Source organism: Myxocyprinus asiaticus, chromosome 26 (genome assembly GCF_019703515.2).
Source record: "Myxocyprinus asiaticus isolate MX2 ecotype Aquarium Trade chromosome 26, UBuf_Myxa_2, whole genome shotgun sequence".
Classification (NCBI taxonomy): domain Eukaryota; kingdom Metazoa; phylum Chordata; class Actinopteri; order Cypriniformes; family Catostomidae; genus Myxocyprinus; species Myxocyprinus asiaticus.
In genome coordinates, this window is record NC_059369.1 from 41,866,886 (window position 1) to 41,887,684 (window position 20,799).

Consider the following 20,799-nt stretch of genomic DNA (forward strand, 5'->3'; position numbering starts at 1 on the left):
TTTTTCTCATCCACACCTATCATATCACTTCAGAAAATATAGATTAAAACACTGGAGTCCAATGAATTACTTTTATGATGCCTTTATGTGCTTTTTGGTGCATCAACATTTTGGCACCCATTGCACTGTAACGCACTGCATTTTATGGACCTACAGAGCTGAGATATTCTTCTACAAAATTATCATTCGTGCTCTGCAGAAGAAAGAAAGTCATACACATCTGGGATGGCATGAGGGTGAGTAACTGATGAGAGAATTTTCATTTTTGTGTGAACTATCCCTTTAAGAAAACCCTTAGTAAAGACTATAGGAGAAATATCACAGAGGTTTTTTTTTTGTTTGTTTTTTATTTTTTTTAATTAAAGGGACAGTAAACCCCACATAAAATTTCTGCCATTTACTCATCCTTATGTTGTTTCAAACCAGTATGATTTTCTTTCTTTCTTTCATGGAACACAAAATGATGGCAAATCGTTAACCATTCACTTCCACTGTATGACAATTCATGCTGATCTAAGTTGGTCTTTTCAGTAGGGAAGACGAAAGAAAAACTGTGAAGTATGCATCGGACTATAACGCTCCCTACAGCCCCTCTTCCTCCATCACTGATGGTCTGAACCAGCAAGATGACGGATGTATTGACCAGTTGATAAAGGCTTCAATCAAACACCTCACCACGTAGCCGTACGAGTCTCCAAAACAAACTCCAGACAATGGGGGCGAGCGTGTGGGTGTGAACACATCTGCTGTCCTCTGGATGTGTGAGAGTGTGTTTTTGTGTGGATGCTCTCTATTCCAGGAACAGGTGTGTGTTATCAAAGTTGGTTTAAAGTGAGCAGATTGCCCACTAATGGTGACCAGCCACTTTGTGTTCCAAGAAACGGAACTGAGCAAGTCAGAATCTGTTCGGTGGCGTGTGGCGACAGTTCCACTCTTTTGCTGCTGCAGGCGTGCGTAGGGGTATGTGTGTGTGTGTGTGGTTATGTAGGTTAGCGTGGGATGGACGAGGGTTGTCAGAACACCTCCTCACCTGTACTGGGATCATCCGATGGTGCTTTAGTGCCCCCTTCTGGTGGAATCTGACGAAGCAGCCAACACAGTAGTCCTCTCCACATTCCGAACACATCTGAAACAGATAGTGGGGAGCAAAAGTCTGAGTGAAATGCAAGTGAAAATTTTTCTATTTTGCCTTTTTCTAATTTAATACAGTTTTTGTGTCATTAAATGTTCTTCTATCCTGAGAACAATTTCAATGGGAAGTTAAAATTGAAAATATTAGCAAAGTGAGGTGGCATTTCACACTTTTGCTTTAATGATAACATGCACTCAGGCAGGCATGAACTCCACAATGTAACGAATGTACTTATTTAATTACTGGCATTACGTTGTAATGTTTCTTTGTTTTACATTTTTCAAACTGCAGTTTTAAATAAGACTTTGAATCCCACACTTTTATCTGGCCTCAAACTTTTGGACACCACTGTTAAAGAAATGTTCCAGGTTCAATACAAGTTAAGCTCAATCAACACAATTTGTGGCATAATGTCTAATTTCTCTTGACTCGTCCCTCCTAAAAGCAAAAATCGTGGTTACAGTAAGGCACTTACTGTACAATGGAAGTGAACAGGGCCAGTCCATAAATGCTAAAATACACATTGTTTCAAAAATATAGCCTCAAGATATAAACAATATGCATGTTAATAATAAATAATAATTCCTTACATGTATATAGCGCTTTTCTAGGCACTCGAAGTGCTTTACTTTCATACTATAGGGGGAAATATCCTCAACCACCACCAGTGTGCAGCATCCACATGAATGATGCGACGGCAGCCATAGTGCGCCAGAATGCCTGCCACACACTAGCTGTTGACAGGGTTGGGGAGTAACAGAATACATGTAATGGGATTACGTATTTAAAATACAAAATATAAGTAACTGTATTCCACTACAGTTACAATTTAAATCATTGCTAATTAGAATACAGTTACATTCAAAAAGTATTTTGATTACTGAAGAGATTACTTTGCATTTTATTGTCATTTGCTTCATTTAATATTTAGTCCTTTCAGATGGAAAACATTTATACATATGAATGACGCAATCCAAAGTGCATTTGAACAGCGGTGAAACACTTTCTTATGAGGTGTTACATTCATACGAGCAGACAGAGAAGTAAGTTTGAAGTAAGTTTGGAGCACAAGAAATAGAAATAAACCTTGTGTAAATTGTCAGCTTTACGCTAAGCTAAAATGCTATTTCTAGTCATTTTACACGCACATGTTACCAGGCACAATCATATTTTTTTTTTTTCAAGAAAATTCACGCTGTATCATAATTTCTTTTTTCTAGTAAGACCTTTGATATTAGGGCAAAAATCGTATTCTTGATAATAATTTTTGTATTGTTTTCCTATAAAAATATCAAAAAATCCTTAAAACAAGATCAATTAGATTGATCTTGTTTTAGAAACAACACTGCGTAAGATATTTAGGTTTTTCAGAGAATATATTTTTAACGTGTATTGTGTCTTACTGTACTGGCAGAGTTTTTATAGTCAAAACAAGTGAAAAAATCTACCAGTGCTGAAGAAGTAATCCAAAGTATTTAGAATACATTACTGACCTTGAGTAATCTAACGGAAAACATTACAAATTACATTTTACAGCATGTATTCTGTAATCTGTAGTGGAATACATTTCAAAAGTAACCCTCCCAAACCTGGCTATTGGTTAAGATGATGTTAGTGTGATGCAATCGCTTGCTAAACTTATCTGTATACAGTTTCTGTATATCCAATATTACATGACAACTTAAAAAAAAAAAATGGGTAGTAAGCGATTTTATCAAACTAAAACAATGTTAACATGTATAATGTTCACATCTTGCAGCTATACTTTTAAAACGATGTGGATTCCGACTGGGCACATTCACTTCCATTGTTAGTGTCTTACTGTAACCACTTTTTTTTAATAATCAAGCGGCGAGTCAAAATAATATTTTGTGGTAATCAAACACTTTGCCACAATTGCTGTTGATTGAGCTCAACTTGTATTGAACCTGGAATATTCCTTTAAAACAATTATGTGAACTCAGAATACTTACAGCAACATTAAAAACTTTAATATCACCCATAAATATTTAAATATCTTGCACATTGTATATCCTTTAAACTCAACACGATACACATTAAAATAGAGAGATATGATTGCCGCTATCTTTAGGGAGCTCATTATTTGGTTACCGATAACAAATGAGTTCGGAGGGTGATAGGAGAGCTTGTTTGATGGACAGACGGGTAGAAAGACAGATGATATAAGTGCATGAATTTAAAGAAAGTTCGTAATGATAAAACAGAACCAAAGAGCCACTTGTAAATGAATCCAAACTTCAGTGTTTTTTTGATTTGCTGAGTCTTAACTACAGGACTCGGCTGACTAAACTATGCCCAATGTCTACATGCCCTCTCCTTCTGTGTGATGATACATTTTTAAGATGATTTAAAATGAAACAGTACCTCATATTCTGTGAATACTGCACAGTATTCAAAAAGCAGTACAATAGTATCCCATTCTGAACATAGCCAGAGCTTTCAGCCAAATCATGTTTAGCTTTAAATCTACTGATGTGCACAGGTTTCTGATAGGGTTAGGTTTAGGCGATATAATATATCTTTATCCTGCTATGAAATCAATGGAAGTCTATGAGATGTCCTCACTAATATAGTGAAACAAACCTGTGTGTGTGTGTGTGTGTGTGTGTGTGTGTGTGTGTGTGGTGGGAACCCTAAGGAGCTCTTGGCTCTACACGTCCATAAATTCACTGAAACAGACACACACACGCAAAGATTTACTTGAACACACTTTCCTTGACAGCCAAATGCCAGTGTGCAAATTCTTAAGGTACATTTACTCTCGAGACTGTCTGTCTCAAGATACCCGAGAGATATCGCTTCACACACACATACACACTCTAGGAGTGCATGAAAGCCCCAAATCTCCCATGGGTGACAGGGTCTCCTTTAATACGGCCACACAAACACAGACAAACACAGTGAATAAAGAGAGGGGTAAATACAGTGCTGCCCTGTGGTTCTACAGCTGTGCCCATTACCAACTCCTTTAATGGCCACATAAAAAAGGTATAATTTCAATACGCCACTGTTGTGTCAGACAGCAGCGCAGCTCCATGGCGGCATTCTCCCCAAGCTGCTTTTTAAAGAGGGCTTCCAGGCTACAGAACCTGTAGTTCACACCTCCCCTGCTGAGAAATACTGCTGATGCGCAGGTATGTATGTGTGCTACTGCATTTTCATGCAGTGCAATGCACTGCTGCCAGTCATGACTCCAGAATAATGGGGATATTTGTGGGGTTTTACGAAAGCAGCATGACTACAACAGCAAACACCGACAGCATATTTTACTCATTTACTTTTTTTCATAATCAGAATCGTACATCAAAACATAAAGACATGTTCTGTTGTCTCACGGAGCCAGACTTTTGGCTGCTGGCATAAAGTCCAATCCACTTATTGTGGACAAGAACTGCCTACTTATACAGGAAGAGACCTTCTGACTGACGTATAAAGCGACCACCCATTGTCGTTTTCAATCTTGACTTTTAAAAAACGCAACAGTGCTGTCCCATTTTTTCAACAGTCTGTGTTCTGGAAGTATTATTCCCATTCCTTTTTGCCATTGGGATTTCATAAAATCCTTCAGAATAGAATTCTAAGCGATGAACCAAACCAACCAGCTCTGAGGTGAATCACAACATTACAAACTTTGAAGTAAAAACGTATTTGAAAAAAGGACAAGCAGACAAAAGGATAAGACTGTGTACTAAAAACCTTTCATGAGGGAATGAGCTACAATTTCAAGAAGCACTGTGAATGATGTAAATAAATAAAAAAAGATCAAGGATGCTTCATAGGATGGAATGGATGAGGACTCACCAGTCCGGCCAGTTGAACTTCACATTGTCCGCACACTTTACCCCTCAGTCTGAGCTTCCTGTTAGCGCCCTTTGCCTTGTTAGCTGGTTCCACCACCAACGGCTTCTGTACAACTGCATTTATACACAATAAACAAACATATTTCAAAACACTACACAATAAGTTCTGCTCCAAAATTATTGAGCTACCTTGTCACCTACTATCTACATGGGCAGCTTTTTTCTATGGCAGCATCCTAACCAAAATGGAACCTCATACTGTAAGTGGCAGACTTGGAGCATTCTACAAAGGCAGCAACTTTTTCAACAGTCATTTATGTGCATCCTGTAAAACGCAAATATGATTGTCTTATCTGTGAAGGATACATGCGATGCTACCTAAGAATTTGGCAAAAACAAGATCAAGTTGAATGCGTTTTTGCACTTAAAAAAGGTTGATGCACCACAACGAATATAACAGAACGCAGGTGTCTCAAGCTGCATTTTCAAAAGTTGACGTTCTTTTTAACCTGACACGGCATCTAAAAACCACTGCCCTCCTGTGTGAGATGCTTAAAAAAAAAAAAAAAAAACAGCGAGAGGCATGGCAATGGTGAACATTTTTAACTAGTAAAAGTTTAGATTTAAATTCAATTGAAAAACTGCGCAGATGGATGAAAACTGTTTGGTGTAAACAGCCTTTATACAGCCTATTGTTAGGAACAAACCTGTCTGTAGCGCACCTATGATGCTTTAAAATGCTGTCTAGGTAGGCAGCTTACTAGGTTTTGGCCTGCTACTGAAGATTTACTGCATGCAGTAAGGCAAAAACGTGGTAACTATTTTGTCAAAACTGAGATAAAACCAAAACTGGGTCTCTAAGACCATGATCTGTCCCAGACAGGTTTGGCTCAACTATGCTCAGCTAGAGAAAACAAGTGTGACTTTCATAATCCACATTCGGCTGGACAACCAAAAACCTTTGAAGCAGTTTCCATGGTGGCAGTTACTGTAATTTGGCTTTGTATGACAATTTACTATAGCGTTCAAATATACATTTGTGCACAAAAAACAAAACGCTTCAAAAAGACCCGAGCAAAACACATCTGAGATTCCAGTCCACCCACCTGGCACTGGCTCATCCTTCAACACTCTAATCTTCATCTTGCCTGGAGAGAGCTGCTCAAAACAACATATTTCAAAAACCACATTATCACCAAAACCACTGGGGAATCACTTTTGCACTTTATTTTAGATGCTGTTTCCAAGGTTTTGGAAGTAGTCGGCCTGATTAAGACTGGATATCTTATACAGATAGACAGGAAGTGACAAAGACTTTATTACTTTGCCAGCAAGAAAAGATGATGTCTGATGAAATATTAGAGTGACTTACTTTGCGAGGTGCATTCTCCTTGTTCATTTTGGCACTCTGAAATCCAGGGGCGAGACCCGCAGATAGTGCAGAACGCCAATGGGAGGCACCCGATTTCCTGTGTGGAAACGTCAGAGAAAGCTGCTGTTAAGCACAGAACTGGAAAAGGTTGTGAAAGTTAGTGGTGTTTACTAAAGAAAGAATGGCTTTTACTATTGTTCATACTAAGGGTTAGGAATTTAAACAGATCCCTAACCCTAAGTATTAAACCCTTATCATGTTACTCATCTCGCACTGTTGTGCTACAGATATGAAGGATACCTCCAATTGTGCAGTTTATTGAGTGAAGATGTGCTATTACTTTTCTAAGCAATCAGACCTACAGAAGATAAAACAAACTTGACAGATAATGTTTGTAGAGACAAACTTTGATGTTGGCTTGTCAAAGCTTTGTTTGAAAGTTAAAAATAGTTGTTAAAGCTCGAAGTCTTAAGGTCTTACAAGCATTCCAATCAGACAGACCGATAAAAACTCAACAAGACTACATTGGACCACATCACACCACAATAGATTGCATTAGACATCATCAGACCACATCAGACCACAACTGATTGCATTAGACCTCATCAGACCCCCTATAGACCACAACAGACCACTTCAGATCCTATCAAAAAACATTAGATCTCATTAAACTACATCAGACCCACAAGAAACCACATCAGACCCCAATCAGAACCCCTAGAGACCACATCAGATGCCATTAGACTCATCAGACCTCCAAGAAACAACATCAGACCCCATTAGACCTCATTAGATGCCCAATAAACCACATCAGATGAAATCAGACCCCATTAGACCTCATTAGACCTCCAAGAAACCACTTATGACCACATTAGACCACATCAGAACCCCTAGAGACCACATCATACAACTTTAGACCATATCAGAACCCATTAGACTCACCAGACCTCCAAGAAACCACATCAGATGGCTTCAGACACCATTAGACCACACCAGACCCCATTCAACCTCATCAAACCTCCAAGAAACCACTACAGATAACATCAGAACCCCCAGAGACCACATTAGACCCCATTAGACTAAATCAGACCCCATTTGACCTTGTCAGACCTCCAAGAAACCATTTCTGACCAGAGTGGACCACATCAGAACCCCTGAAGACCACGTCAAACCACTTCAGACAACATCAGACCCCATCAGAACCCAATAGACTTGTCAGACCACCAAGAAACCACATCAGTCCTCATTAGACCTCATCAGACCACCAAGAACCACATCAGCTGACTTCAGACCACATTAGACCACTTTAGATCTCATTAGACCTCATCAGACCTCCAGGAAACCACTTCACTTAATAATAATAATAAGTTTAAATAGTAAAACAGTATGTTTGCTTAAATCAACATACAAATTCCATAGGCCAACAGTACTTTGAAGGAGGGACCCAAGCCATATAAAAGGGTAAGAATATCACAGAGAATTGAGGGTGGGCTTGTTTGAGCCAGTAAGTAGCCACCTAGCAACCACTCATAACACCCTAGCAACCAACCAGAATACCCTACAGAAAATGTAAAAAATCTAGTTTTGAATCTTAATACTATCTGCATAAGTGTAGAATTAAATTTTGCAAAAAGCAGTAACTGCTCTTGAAGTGTCTCTTACACTTACAATGGTGCCACTCCAGGGTTGTGAAACAGTTTCTATGGGGCAGCATTTTGAAAAATTCATTTCCGAGATGACACTGTTTTCATAGTCAATCTTATATGTCTTTATACTGTACTTGGAGACAAGTCATGTGACTTTCAAGACCATTATAGCAGGTCAGGCACTCATGTGAACTCTACTAATTACTAATTTTGCATTCAGTGACGCTTTTATCCAAAGTGACTTATAGCACACTAATTATAAGGGTGTCCCCCTGGAACCAATTTCAGGCTAAGTGCCTTCATCAAGGGCACTATTGTGATAATTCATTGAACTTTTAACCTTCGGTTACCAACCAAAATCCACTCGGCTACACCACCCTCAACTCTAGTTTATACAGTTGCCCTTTTAACCTGTTCACACTAGTGTTATTATTGTTAACAAAAACTTGAACAAAAACTAATTAAAAACATATTTGTTAAATGAAATAAAAACAAAAACATTGATTGGGGAAAAAAAATTAACTCAACAAATATACTTTTTCATAACTTTAAAACTAACTAAAATTAAAATTAAAATGACCTTGAATTATTTTGAGTTTTTAATAAACAGTATATTATAACATTTGAAACATTTACAATCCACCTTTATTAAATATGAAAATGCTACTAGATAAAGGTAACAAGAGTGCCATGAGAATGTTTTTTAAATAAAAACGATGTCACATATTTGGGGCGTTGACAAATTTGATTGTCCAAGATGATAAAAATTAGAAATCTTTTAAAAATCTAGTTTATAGGAGGGCCTGGGTAGCTCAGTGGTAAAAGACGCTGGCTACCACCCCTGGAGTTCACTAGTTCGCTAGTTTGAATCCCAGGGTGTGCTGAGTGACTCCAGCCAGGTCTCCTAAGCAACCAAATTGGCCCGGCTGCTAGGGAGGGTAGAATCACATGGGGTAACCTCCTCATGGTCGCTATAATGTGGTTCATTCTCAGTGGGGTGCATGGTGAGTTGAGCGTGGATGCCGCAGTGGATGGCATGAAGCCTCCACACATGCTATGTCTCCGTGGCAACACACTCAACAAGCCACGTGATAAGATGCACGGGCTGACGGTCTCAGATGCGGAGGCAGCTGGGATTCGTCCTCCACCACTTGGATTGAGGTGAATCACTACGCCACCACAAGGACTTAAAAGCACATTGGGAATTGGGTGAAGAAGGAAAAAAATCTAGTTTATAGCATTTTCTTAAAAAAAAAAAAAGTCAAACATATTTTACAAAGTAAAAAAGATATATAAAAATATGTAAAATATATAAAAAAGATAATATGCTGTGCATTTTGTTAATATTGCTAAACTGCAATATTCAACACACGGTGTTAATCTCGTCAACGAAATTACATACAAATATGTTTGAGGTGTTGTTTGATTCTGTTAACAAAGATGGGATCATGAGGATAATACATTTTTTTAATTCAAACATTGTTGAAGAAAATATGACGAGAAATAAACAACACTGCAAGACATTGCCAATGCACTGACAATGTCTTAAACCTTAAAACTGGCATAAACCTAGTTTATTCATATGATCCAGTCATAGTATTGTGAGAATTTTTCCCGTCTAACTGCGTTATAAGATGTACAGTAAGTGCAGATCCCGGTAAATGGGAGCGCTTTTTTAATCACCTGTTTTCAAACACATCATAAATACAGGCCTATTTATGAGATAAACAAGCTATCGACAGCATAAATATAATATTACAACTTACATTTGCAATATAGCTAATGTGTATCTTGTGAAAGTTAAGAAGTCTCTAAATAAATTGAAAATTAATACGTCCATAGGATAAGAATCCACAACACAGTTACTAAAGATCTAATACTTTACTATACTCATTAAATTACATTGTATCAAAAATTTATATAATGCTTTCACAAGGTCTTTTATGTAAGTTGATATGTTCAGTCACGTGCATAACCACCAGTGGCACTCTGCCAGCGCGGTGCGGCAGTTGTCACAGTGATGCTAGCAGCCCTAGGGTCTACAGGGGTTTTCTCTGTTTTAATGCAGAATGAATGAATTGGAGCAAACATGCAGACAAATATGCATACATTCAGAAATGCACATACAATTTATATCAGCCGACCAAAGACTCTGCAAGTCAAAAACAGAATTTTGGAATGTTCAACATGAACAGAGGACACTTCCTCTGCGTGCTGTCCACTCTCATTAAGGGCTGTTAATGTGCTGGCCTTTATCAATGTGATAAGATGTGCATTTGGGAAGGGGATTAACCGTGCTCCAGCCTGCCTGCCAGCAATGTGGCCGTGGTGCTAATTTCTGAATCAGGCACACACACTGAGTGCCAACCAACAAGACAAACACTTATCTCCTGTCAAGCTCACTGAGATCCAGCTCTTCTGGTACTTGTACCCAGCGTGAGGCCACAATGGGACAAAGCGTTCTTGAATCCGTCCACACTGTTTTCCAATTGTTTTCCTATGTAAACATATGCTACATATACATCTTTCACCGTTGTGCTATGTCTTACTATACATTTCAGCATTTTGTGCAGGAGTGCCCCTTTTTTAGATGCAATGTCAAATTAAAACAAACTTGAACTGTTAAAAATGAAACACCTACGGTAAGTTCACATCTAGGCAGCTTTGGAACAGAACTAACATACAGTATATTTGTCTTTTCAGCAGGAAAATATGAAAAGAAACTACACGGCACGTTTACAAGTAGTCCACTTTGCGAACACAGCTCAGACACTCGACTGAGCAAAAGGCCCGATTCTATCAGGTCTCATCTGCTTGTATGAATTCACCTGTGGCCCTTTAGTGCTCTGACTGCGCTGTGATAAACAAAGAACAGAGGAAGAATACATCAACCATTCCCAGCACAGCACCCGCAACACAAATTCTGCTTTGATAATTGACCACTGATAAGAGCTAATCTAAAACAGTTTCATTTAAAAACTTCCGTATGGAGGCAACCGTAATTTAGATATGGTACCGCTAACATCCCTTAATATGACAGTTCCGGAACACAATAAAAGGAATGAGGGCTTAGATCTCATAGACATGCGACCGGCTGCGGTCTGCTGCATTCATCTGATTATCGCTAAAGGCTGCCGTGTGTTATTGATATATGAGGGTTTAATTGATGGTTTCAATCCCTATAATGAACTCAGAGGAACATCTTTGTTTTTATTGTCTCCGGTTCGCTTTCCACCTCACTGATGTTTACACACATCAGTCATGGTGAAGATACCTGAAGCTTAAAGCTAAGATATAGCTTGTCAAACTAAAAACTACTCTTAAAAGTAAAAAGTAGCTAAGCTACAGGCAAACTTCTCTTTTGAAAAAGTAGTTAGCAACAAGCTACTAACAAAAAGTAGCTAACAACATTGAAGCTAGTTAAAATTTATGGGGGAATTCACTAAGAATAAATAAAAGCGCCGGTTATTTGCGCTGTCTGCGCTGGTTTAGCACCTGATTCACTAAAGGAATTATGCTGGTCAGGCAACGGTGCAAACGCACCCACAAAATTGCAGCTAAATGCAATTTGTACGTGCAATACCGATCTTGCGGAACAATTCTGAGCGCTATACAGTGGAGGATGCAGCAGACCACCATTATCTGACACACTTAAGCAGGACTGAACAGCATCACTAACTACTGTGATCCAGACGCCTGAATCAATTCTTTAACATGCTGAAAGTGTGCTTGACTACGCCGCATATCTGGATTTGAGTGCCAGGCTATAACGATCTTCTCCATCATTTTATCTTTATTTGATGCATTTCTCAAATGTACGCACACGTCTCTTTTACTGTAAACAAAATTCATTTTACCCCCTGCTTTCATCTGCCGGGAACAGCAAGATCTAAATTGCGGCAGGTAATTTTTTAGGAATCAAGCGCAATCTAAGCCTAATTTACATAGAAAGGAGGCATTTTTGCATGGAAAGAAATTACAGTGTTTTAATTTAAATACTAGATTGTAGGCAGTTAGTGAATAAAATGCAGGATTTTGCACTGAAATACTACACGTAAAAGTGGCGCAACTGTTTAGTGTATTCGTCTCTTAGTGTAATTTCTGTGCCACTAGCATCATCAAAAAGAATTGTGAACATTTCCCGAACACTCCCCTGTCTGCCATTGGTCACTAAACAGATAGTCCTTAATTTACATAACTGAATCAAAAGCATAGCAATGAACAATAGTTAAATATCCTGCTATAAAAAGAGGACCTAAAATGCTACACAGTGATTCGTGAATCAATCTGACTTTTTAATGCAGTGTTGTCTCATCAGCTAAATTACTGATGAAAATGGTTTTTTTTACGACGGGTTAAATTTTTTATTTTTTCCAACAATTACAAAGCTGAAAAAGACGCATCATAAACAGATGGTTACTGTTTATGTAAAACATACCGTTGCCGAAAATGTAACCCTCATCCAATCCTTTGGTCATTTTTGACCCGTTTTAATTTTGTTTCTTTAATAAAAATGGTATCCTTTGTCTGAGTGATACAAGACTTGGTGACTTTTCCTCCACTTGTGGACTTGATTCGATAAGTCTAAGTGGTCATAAAAAAAAAAAAACTTGTACTCTTCAGGTCAAATGAATGGGAAATACTAAAATACAGAGAATTTTGTTTTTATTTGTTAAATAAAAATCAATAAATAAGACAATGCAGAACACAACCACACATAAATGAAGGGGTGAGACTATAAATCATCCACAATGCAGAAAACACATGAATGCACACACGTAGTCAAATCGGTTTGTTTGACTATATTAGTGATCTTTCATAGACTTCCACTGATTTCATATCAGGCTAATTATATTTTCTATTTCCAACCTCTACTCTTAAACCTAACCATCACACAAACATGTGCACATCACTAGATTTGAAGATCAACATCATCTGACCCATTTGGGAGCCTTTTGTGTGTGTGTGTTTTTTTTTTTTTTTTTTACTAATGAGTATAATATCTAGAAATTAAGTTTGTTAAACATTGGCTTATAGAGATCAGCCAATGCACGGAGCACTGGAGCCATCTACTGGACATAGTTTTCATTTCATGTAATTGTTATTTTTATTTCAATTAACAGAAATGAAGGTTTTTATTATTATTATTATTATTATTATTGAAGTGAAGATAACATAAAATGTGCTTATTTTATATAAAAATGAATGGTGTAATTTAGTAATTTAGAAACAAATAAGTTCTAAATACCATAAAAATTCCCCCCCAATCCCTCCCAACGATGCACAACTTTAGTGTTTTTTACTTTATTGAAGTTAGTGTTATTACATTTAGTTCATAAAAATACAAGAATTAGCAGTTTATTGTTTTCGGGTCAAATTTGACCCGAGGAGCTTGAGTTTGATTCTTGAATAAAGAATGCACAAGTGTTAATGAAAAATGTAGAAAGAATGGATTGAAATAATCCAGTCATATTGAGCTGAAAAAGCTGACAACCTGTATAATTAACTTTACTAACAGGTTAACTACACACTCAAACACATCCTATATACAGTATATGAGATTGATCATATATATAGACAACATCAATGTAATATTACAACTTACATCTGCACTGACAATGAATCGAATGAACAGGTAAGTTGCTAAATTGCACGCTAGTCAGAATGCATAACTTGCATCGTAAATACAGTGTTTCCTTAAAAATGCGTTACAGGGAACGCAATATCCTAAACTGTCTAAATGTGAGCTTTTAAAAGTGGCCAAATACTTCAGTATATTCATTATACAGTATGCTATTATTTCAGGAGCTCAGGTTTTATGGGAATATTAGTATCAATGTTTAATCTTACATATTGAACATATGAATCTTTAATATGTTTGATACATGTTTAAATAATTGTAAGAAGTTTATACATTTTTCAAATGTACCGTAACAGTTTGATGCATGTTTTTGTCATTTTGCACATTATCGTCAACTAAATTGTTATTTTATTATTATTATTTGTTATTAAAATTATATGCCATTTTAGTCTGAACTTGCCTCAGTTCGCTCGGTTGTAAAGCTGCAATGCTAATTGTTGTAAAAAGTAGTTGTACGCTACAAAAAAATGTTGTTCAATTAGTAGAGTCGCTACTAAAAGTAAAGTTAATTTCTCCTCAACATAATTATGACCGATTACATGTTTGCGTCTATTTGGGAGTGTGTGGGAATATGATGTATTCGCTATTGCCTTGGTGTTTCCCTCTCTTGTTGAGTTATAAGCTTGCAAATCCTGATGCATTCCCCCTAAACCTGCCACCACTATAAATTCATAAGTTCGACCTACACAGGTCACATTTTAGCATTATTAATGAAGTTCTAGAGGAAAGGGGCTTGGCTGAGAGGAGAGGAGCGGAGAGGAGAGGAGAGGAGAGGAGAGGAGAGGAGAGGAGAGGAGAGGAGAGAGAGTCGTCACATTAATAACTACTGATGTTATTTTTTCCCTATTCTTTTATTTTGACAGATAACTAATTTCCTGCCTTCCTCAATTTGGTATAGGGTCCTACTTAATCTTAATTTGTTTGGGAGAAATGGGAAGACAAGCATGGCGGAGCGGGGAGAGTGGAGCCGCTGGAGCCGAGATGACTCAATTTCCTTCGTCTCGATGGTAATGCTGATTCCATCACAGCAGATCGCTCTGAAGTCACACCATCTCCCCAGATTACCTCCAGAGCAGATCAGGAGCCACGTACTTAATGTGACGGGCAGATTTGTGAAGCTGTTTACCCTTCTCACCACTTCCTGTTTTGGTACTTTGGTTACATATACAATACCGTGCAAAAGTTTTAGGCACTTGTGAAAAACTTTCAAAGTGAGGATTTCTTAAAAAAATTATGACGTAAATAGTTTTAATTTATCAATTAACGTCATACAAAGACCAGTAAACAGAAAAAGAGCTAAATCAATATTTGGTGTGAACACTTTTGCCTTCAAAACAGCACCAATTCTTCTACTTACACTACTGGACACAGTTTTTCTTGGTTGTTGGCAGATAGGATGTTCCAATCTTCTTGGAGAATTCACCACAGATCTTTTATTTAGGCTGTCTCAATTACTTCTGTCTCTTCGTGTAATCCCAGACTGACCCGATGTTCAGTGGGGGGCTCTGTGAGGGCCATGCCATCTGTTGCAGGGCTCCCTGTTCTTCTGTTCTATTCTATTTGCAAAAGGAATGTTTGGGAGTATAAAATGTATATTTCCTATTGACACACTAAAGTGGCAGATATAAATAACCATCTTAAGACAAATGTTTTTATGAAACATCTTATGTGCCTTAGACTTTTGCACAGTACTGTACATGCAGATGCACATATGCATGCCTTTTCCATCCTCTCTTATACTAAGTGTCATTAAGATCACTTTCCATTTATATCATAGGAATATTCTGGGTTAAATAGCCTGTAATTTAAGATCATATCATGAACAGCAAAAAAGTAAATCCAATTATTTTCACTTGGTATATGAGAATACCAGGAAGACATATCACTAGTAAACTTCATTGATATCAAACCTGATGCCAGCCACCAAATTTAATTTGAGAGCTATGGCAGAGAGGAAGATTTTCATTAAACAACGACTTAAATTTTGTTCTGTTCCGCACACAAAAGTATCATTCAGCTTCCCAGTACTTGGAAAATAGAACACAAGTCATATGGACCACTTTTGTGGTGCTTTTAATGTGTTTTATTAATTTGTTCGCCCTTTTTTGAGCTGCTTTAAAGGTGTCCCCATTGTACAAATGTGCCTGGGTTTATTCCTGGCAGGCAGCAGATGCCCTTACCACGCCTCCATCCCTAATCCTAACCATATAGCCTGTAAGGCTGAGAAGCCTGCCGGGAACAACTCGAGACACCTTTCTCCCATCGCTGTGCACTCATTGAGTTGGCTGGCTCTTATTCCTCCCGTTAGTAGGACGCTATACTGACACCTATCATCCTGGATCCTGGAAGATTGTTTACAAAGTGCTGCCGCTTCAAACTGAAGATGTTTGTTTATCTTGTGTTTTGCTACTTTAGTCTGTTTTTATCCATACACAGAGGTCATTAATTACTGATACATATACATTCTTAGCATTCATCACTAAAAGTATATTTCTGCCTAACTTGCTCTGTTGTGTTTGGACGTATTGTTCTATTAATTCCAGTTGGATAAGCCTGTGTCCCATTGAGTGTGTCTCAACCTTGAGAGAAAAGATAGCCTATGTTGTGTTCTGTCTAATGATGTCATTGCAGGGATTGTTTGTAGTTGAGTATCATGTGACTAAGTCAGAGGAACTGGACGCCAGTTTATCTAGAGAGAAGACTCACCTCTGACCCATTTCTGCTAACCAACTTGACTTAGTGTTTTAAAAATATAATCTTTTGAATGACTGCATTCACGTAGTTAAACAGAACGTCATGTTTGTTCACCTATCTGATCTCCGTACTCATAAGAGATAACGTCAGTTAATTTGCGTATGCCTATAATTACTTCTGTTTCTGTAATCTAAGTTAGTTCGAGGTTAGATCCTCAACTCATTTTCTCTTTCTGTCTTTTGCCTTTGGAAATGTGGAGAACTTTGTCTTCAGTAAACTCTCCCTCTCTATTGACTGAACTTCATCTTTGACTCCTGGTCATCATTGTTCATACTGGTCTCTTTACTGGGTATAACTTTATTTCCTTACAATTAATATTATTCTCTCATCATTCACTAACCTTTATATTGATCCAAACCCAGAAACTTTTTGCTCGTGTCATCTTGGGCTTACAGTGACACCTAGTGGTCACTGTAAAGCATTACAGTGCAGCATCAATCAAAATCAATAGATTTCAGTTACAGATGCCACTATAAAAAAATTCACTATTCTAAAATGGCAGCCCCCATGTGGGCGCCCCTGCCCCATATAGAATAAAACAGCTTTTATAAGGTTACTGATATGATTAGAGTCCTCATCTCATGTGAGTGGTCATGATTTTATACATTTGTTTCAAAATTACTATTCATTTCTTTGGGAGTAATACTTTTTTTAATGGGGAAAAAATTACTGAGTGCACCTTTAAAAAAATGGAGGAACAATGGAAAACTTTCATGAAGGCAGGTACCATATAGACTGGTACAAATCTGGACTTCCATGGACAAATGGACAAATTATTGACAAAGTTTTCCTCCTGTTCTTACAGACCATGTTTGTCGTCATATATTTCAGGAGATGACTTAAATCATTGGGCCTGTGTCCTGCTGAACTCGTATCATTCTTGTTCAAATACAATGTCAAAACAAATGCATGCAGTTACAGCCTCCAGTTACTTTTATCAGTTTTTTGTGGGGCAAGGGATTTGGGCAAGTGAAAATTATGAGTGGCTATTGACTTTGGAATACCACTAGCCACAGTGGCTGGTGGACCAAAATGTTAATGTTACTGTTACTTACATGACTAGAGTCTAATCTGAGTGTACAGAATTTTTCTAACATATTTCTTAAAAAAAATAAATAAAAAATGCTAGTAATATCTTTGTCTAAAACTTTTTTAATTAGAAAAAACTTAGAGTGCGTGTTTAAGACTGTAAAAATTATCACAGGTGTTTCATTTTTGAGTGATCTGTTCCTTCAAGCTGTATTTAACCCTGAATATTCCTTTAAAGGAATGTTCCAGGTTCAATGCAAGTCAAGCTTGATTGACAGAATTTGTGGCATAATGTTGATTACCACAAAAAAAAATGTTTTTTAAATAAACTCGTGCCTCGTTCATTTAAAAAACAAAAAGAAGCAAAAATGGGAGTTACAGTGAGGCGTTTACAATGGAAGTGAATGGGGCCAGTCCATAAACGCTATATAAATATATATGTATTTAAAAGTTAAATGTATTTATTTTTTTAAACCACACACACACACACACACACACACACACACACACACACGAGGGAAAAGTTTAAATTATTTTCTGCGGCAAGGTGCCACAAATGCTGTTGAATGAGCTTAACTTGTCCTGTATTGAACCTGTAATATTTATTTAAGGAAGCTCCCATTCGTATTTGCCTACACAACTAACCTCATAATCTCTCGTTCTCTCTCTTTCATTTGCTATCTCCTTATGTATTTTTCATTTAATTAATCGCAGTTTCATTGATTACATTTTCTCTTTTTTTTCTCAACCCGCTCTGTTTCAGTCATAGTTTGGCTCACTAATTTATTCATCTACTCACTCATTTGTTGATTTAATAAGCTGTCTCACCTCCCCTCCCTGTCTTACTCACTCTCGCTCCTCTTTCTCCTGGCACATGCGCTCTCTGAGCTCCTCCAGTCGGTTCTCCATGTCCTTGGTCTGCTGAGCCAGCTGCACCGTTTCCATACGCAGTTCCCGGACATTCCTTTGAAAACATACACAAATGCCACAAACAAGAACCAGGTAATTAAACCATGATATCAATCATTCATGTTAGCTAGAGCAGGGGTTTTCAAACTGGGGTCCGGGGACCCCAAGGGGACCGCCAGGTGGTGCTAGGGGGTCCATGAAAGTGTTCATAAATGTAAAAAAGTAATACACTATATTTACCGAATTTGATATGATTTCCATTTCAGTTTAATCTAAATGTTTTTCTTCAGGTTTAAACATTTAACATTATTCAATTATTAGGTAGAAAAAAGATACGCTGTCGACATACTACAAAGTAGGCTAAATATTTTCCAGATAATGGAAGCAATGAAATGAACATTTTTGGCCGATACGATAAATATTTTAACAAAACACTACAGTCCAAAACCAATATTTTGCCACTTACTCACCTTATTTTGTCATCGAATCACTTCTAAAACATTTTTGCTCTTCTGTTTTTTGCAGTAACTAAACGCTAAAAATTTGGAATGCCCAATTCCCAGTGCGCTTTTTAGTCCTCGCAGTGGCATAGTGATTCGCCTCAATCCGGGTAGCAGAGGATGAATCCCAGTTGCCTCCGCATCTGAGACCATCAACCCACGCATCTTATCATGTGGCTTGTTGAGCGCGTTGCCACAGAGACATAGCATGTGTGGAGGCTTCACGCCATCCACCGCGGCATCTGCGCCCAACTCACCACGCGCCCCACCGAGAACGAACCACATTATAGCGACCACAAGCAGGTTACCCCATGTGACTCTAGCAACCGGGCCAATTTGGTTGCTTAGGAGACCTGGCTGGAGTCACTCAGCACATCCTGGGATTCGAACTAGCGATCTAGCGAACTCCAGGGGTGGTAGCCAGCGTCTTTTACCACTGAGCTACCCAGGCCCCCAAATGATATTACAAATTGATATTATGAATCATTATATTCTACATGATTTACTTTTTCGGATTTTATTCATTTTGGTTAGTATTTCTCATCTGGAGTCGCAAGTCACCTGAGTGACTCCAGCCAGGTCTCCTAAGCAACCAATTGGCCCGGTTGCTAGGGAGGGTAGAGTCATGTTGGATTAACCTCCTCACGGTCGCTATAATGTGGTTCTCGCTCTCGGTGGGGCATGTGGTGAGTTGTGCGTGGATGCCGCTGAGAATAGCGTGAAGCCTCCACGGTAACACGCTCAACAAGCCACGTGATAAGATGCGCAGATCGACAGTCTCAGACACGGAGGCAAATGAGATTCGTCCTCCGCCACCCGGATTGAGGCGAGTCACTACACCACCACGAGGACCTAGAGCACATTGGGTATTGGGCATTCCAAACTGGGGAGAAAAGGGAAGAAAACAAAATAATAATAATACAACTAAATACATTTACGTAATTAATTATAAATAAACCATCAGTTTTTCATATCAGCATTTTCATGCTTATTCGATCATAAGAATGAAAGCGCCGATATGAAAAACCAATGGTTTATACAAGCGGTTTCTATCAATGGTTTTAAATTGGTGAATTTGCCGATAAATACGGTGCATCCCTACAGATAATAAATACGGTGGCCGATACATCGGTGCAGATATTATTTTAATCATTTTTTTGGCTCTAGAACAATAACTATATAAAAGCTAATAATTTAAATTGCCTTTTAATATCACACTTAAAAATGTTCTTAATTTTTCTCTGATCTTTATACACACAAATATATAGCAACTTTTATATATTTTAGGAGGGGGTCCCTCGCAAGGTGATTGTCATATTTGGGGGTCTTCGGCATCAAAAAGTTTGAAAACCCCTGAGCTAGAGTACAAAAACCCTACTGAAATACTACCATACACTCATTATTTTAGAATGTTTAGAATAATGGTAAAGTCATCAAAACTATGAAATAACACAAATGGAAGTATGTGAATAATGTAGAGAGGAAAAAAAGCTAAACAAATCCAACCTATCTATTATTAATTTGGTCTAACTAATCCATTTAATAATACACTATTGACAGTTTTAGTTCTGAAAAGAAATGTAGGTGCATCACTCACAAAATAAAATAAACATTTGGAGCTCATCCATTTGCAAGTGCACTGTTTAACGTGCTAATAATGTGAGATGAAACTCAAGGGAACAGTCTGTGCAAACCTGACATTTAACTTCATTGACTTGGACTTGCTGGGAAGAACCACAAAGTTGTTTAAATTCATGGTGCTCTCTGATCAGACTGTAAGCTTCACAGGCTGTAATTCCCACTGTAGAGACTTGAGAAAATAGAGTTTTGGCATTCACATAGAAAGAGTGCAATGAAATAAAGAACAGTACAACAATGCATATGACATGAAGCAAACGCTCACAAAAGAGTACTGTGGTAGTCCCCTAGTATTAGATGATTGATTGGTAAGAATGATTACTATATACATATGCCATGGTACTTTACTATGTCTTT

General features: G+C 37.9%; 1 protein-coding gene across 1 annotated transcript in view; it reads right to left on the reverse strand.

Moving 5' to 3' along the window:
- Positions 1–20,560, reverse strand: part of LOC127417118 (zinc finger B-box domain-containing protein 1-like) — a 43,528-nt gene extending 22,968 nt beyond the window's left edge. Inside the window, exons 1-6 of the mRNA XM_051656825.1 lie at positions 20,499–20,560; positions 18,246–18,359; positions 6,338–6,422; positions 6,060–6,114; positions 4,955–5,067; positions 1,031–1,126 (exon numbers count right to left, since the gene is read on the reverse strand). Coding sequence (XP_051512785.1) covers positions 1,031–1,126; positions 4,955–5,067; positions 6,060–6,114; positions 6,338–6,422; positions 18,246–18,359; positions 20,499–20,560 — 525 coding nt within the window. The remainder of the gene's footprint in view (positions 1–1,030; positions 1,127–4,954; positions 5,068–6,059; positions 6,115–6,337; positions 6,423–18,245; positions 18,360–20,498) is intronic.
- Positions 20,561–20,799: the final 239 nt, after the last annotated feature.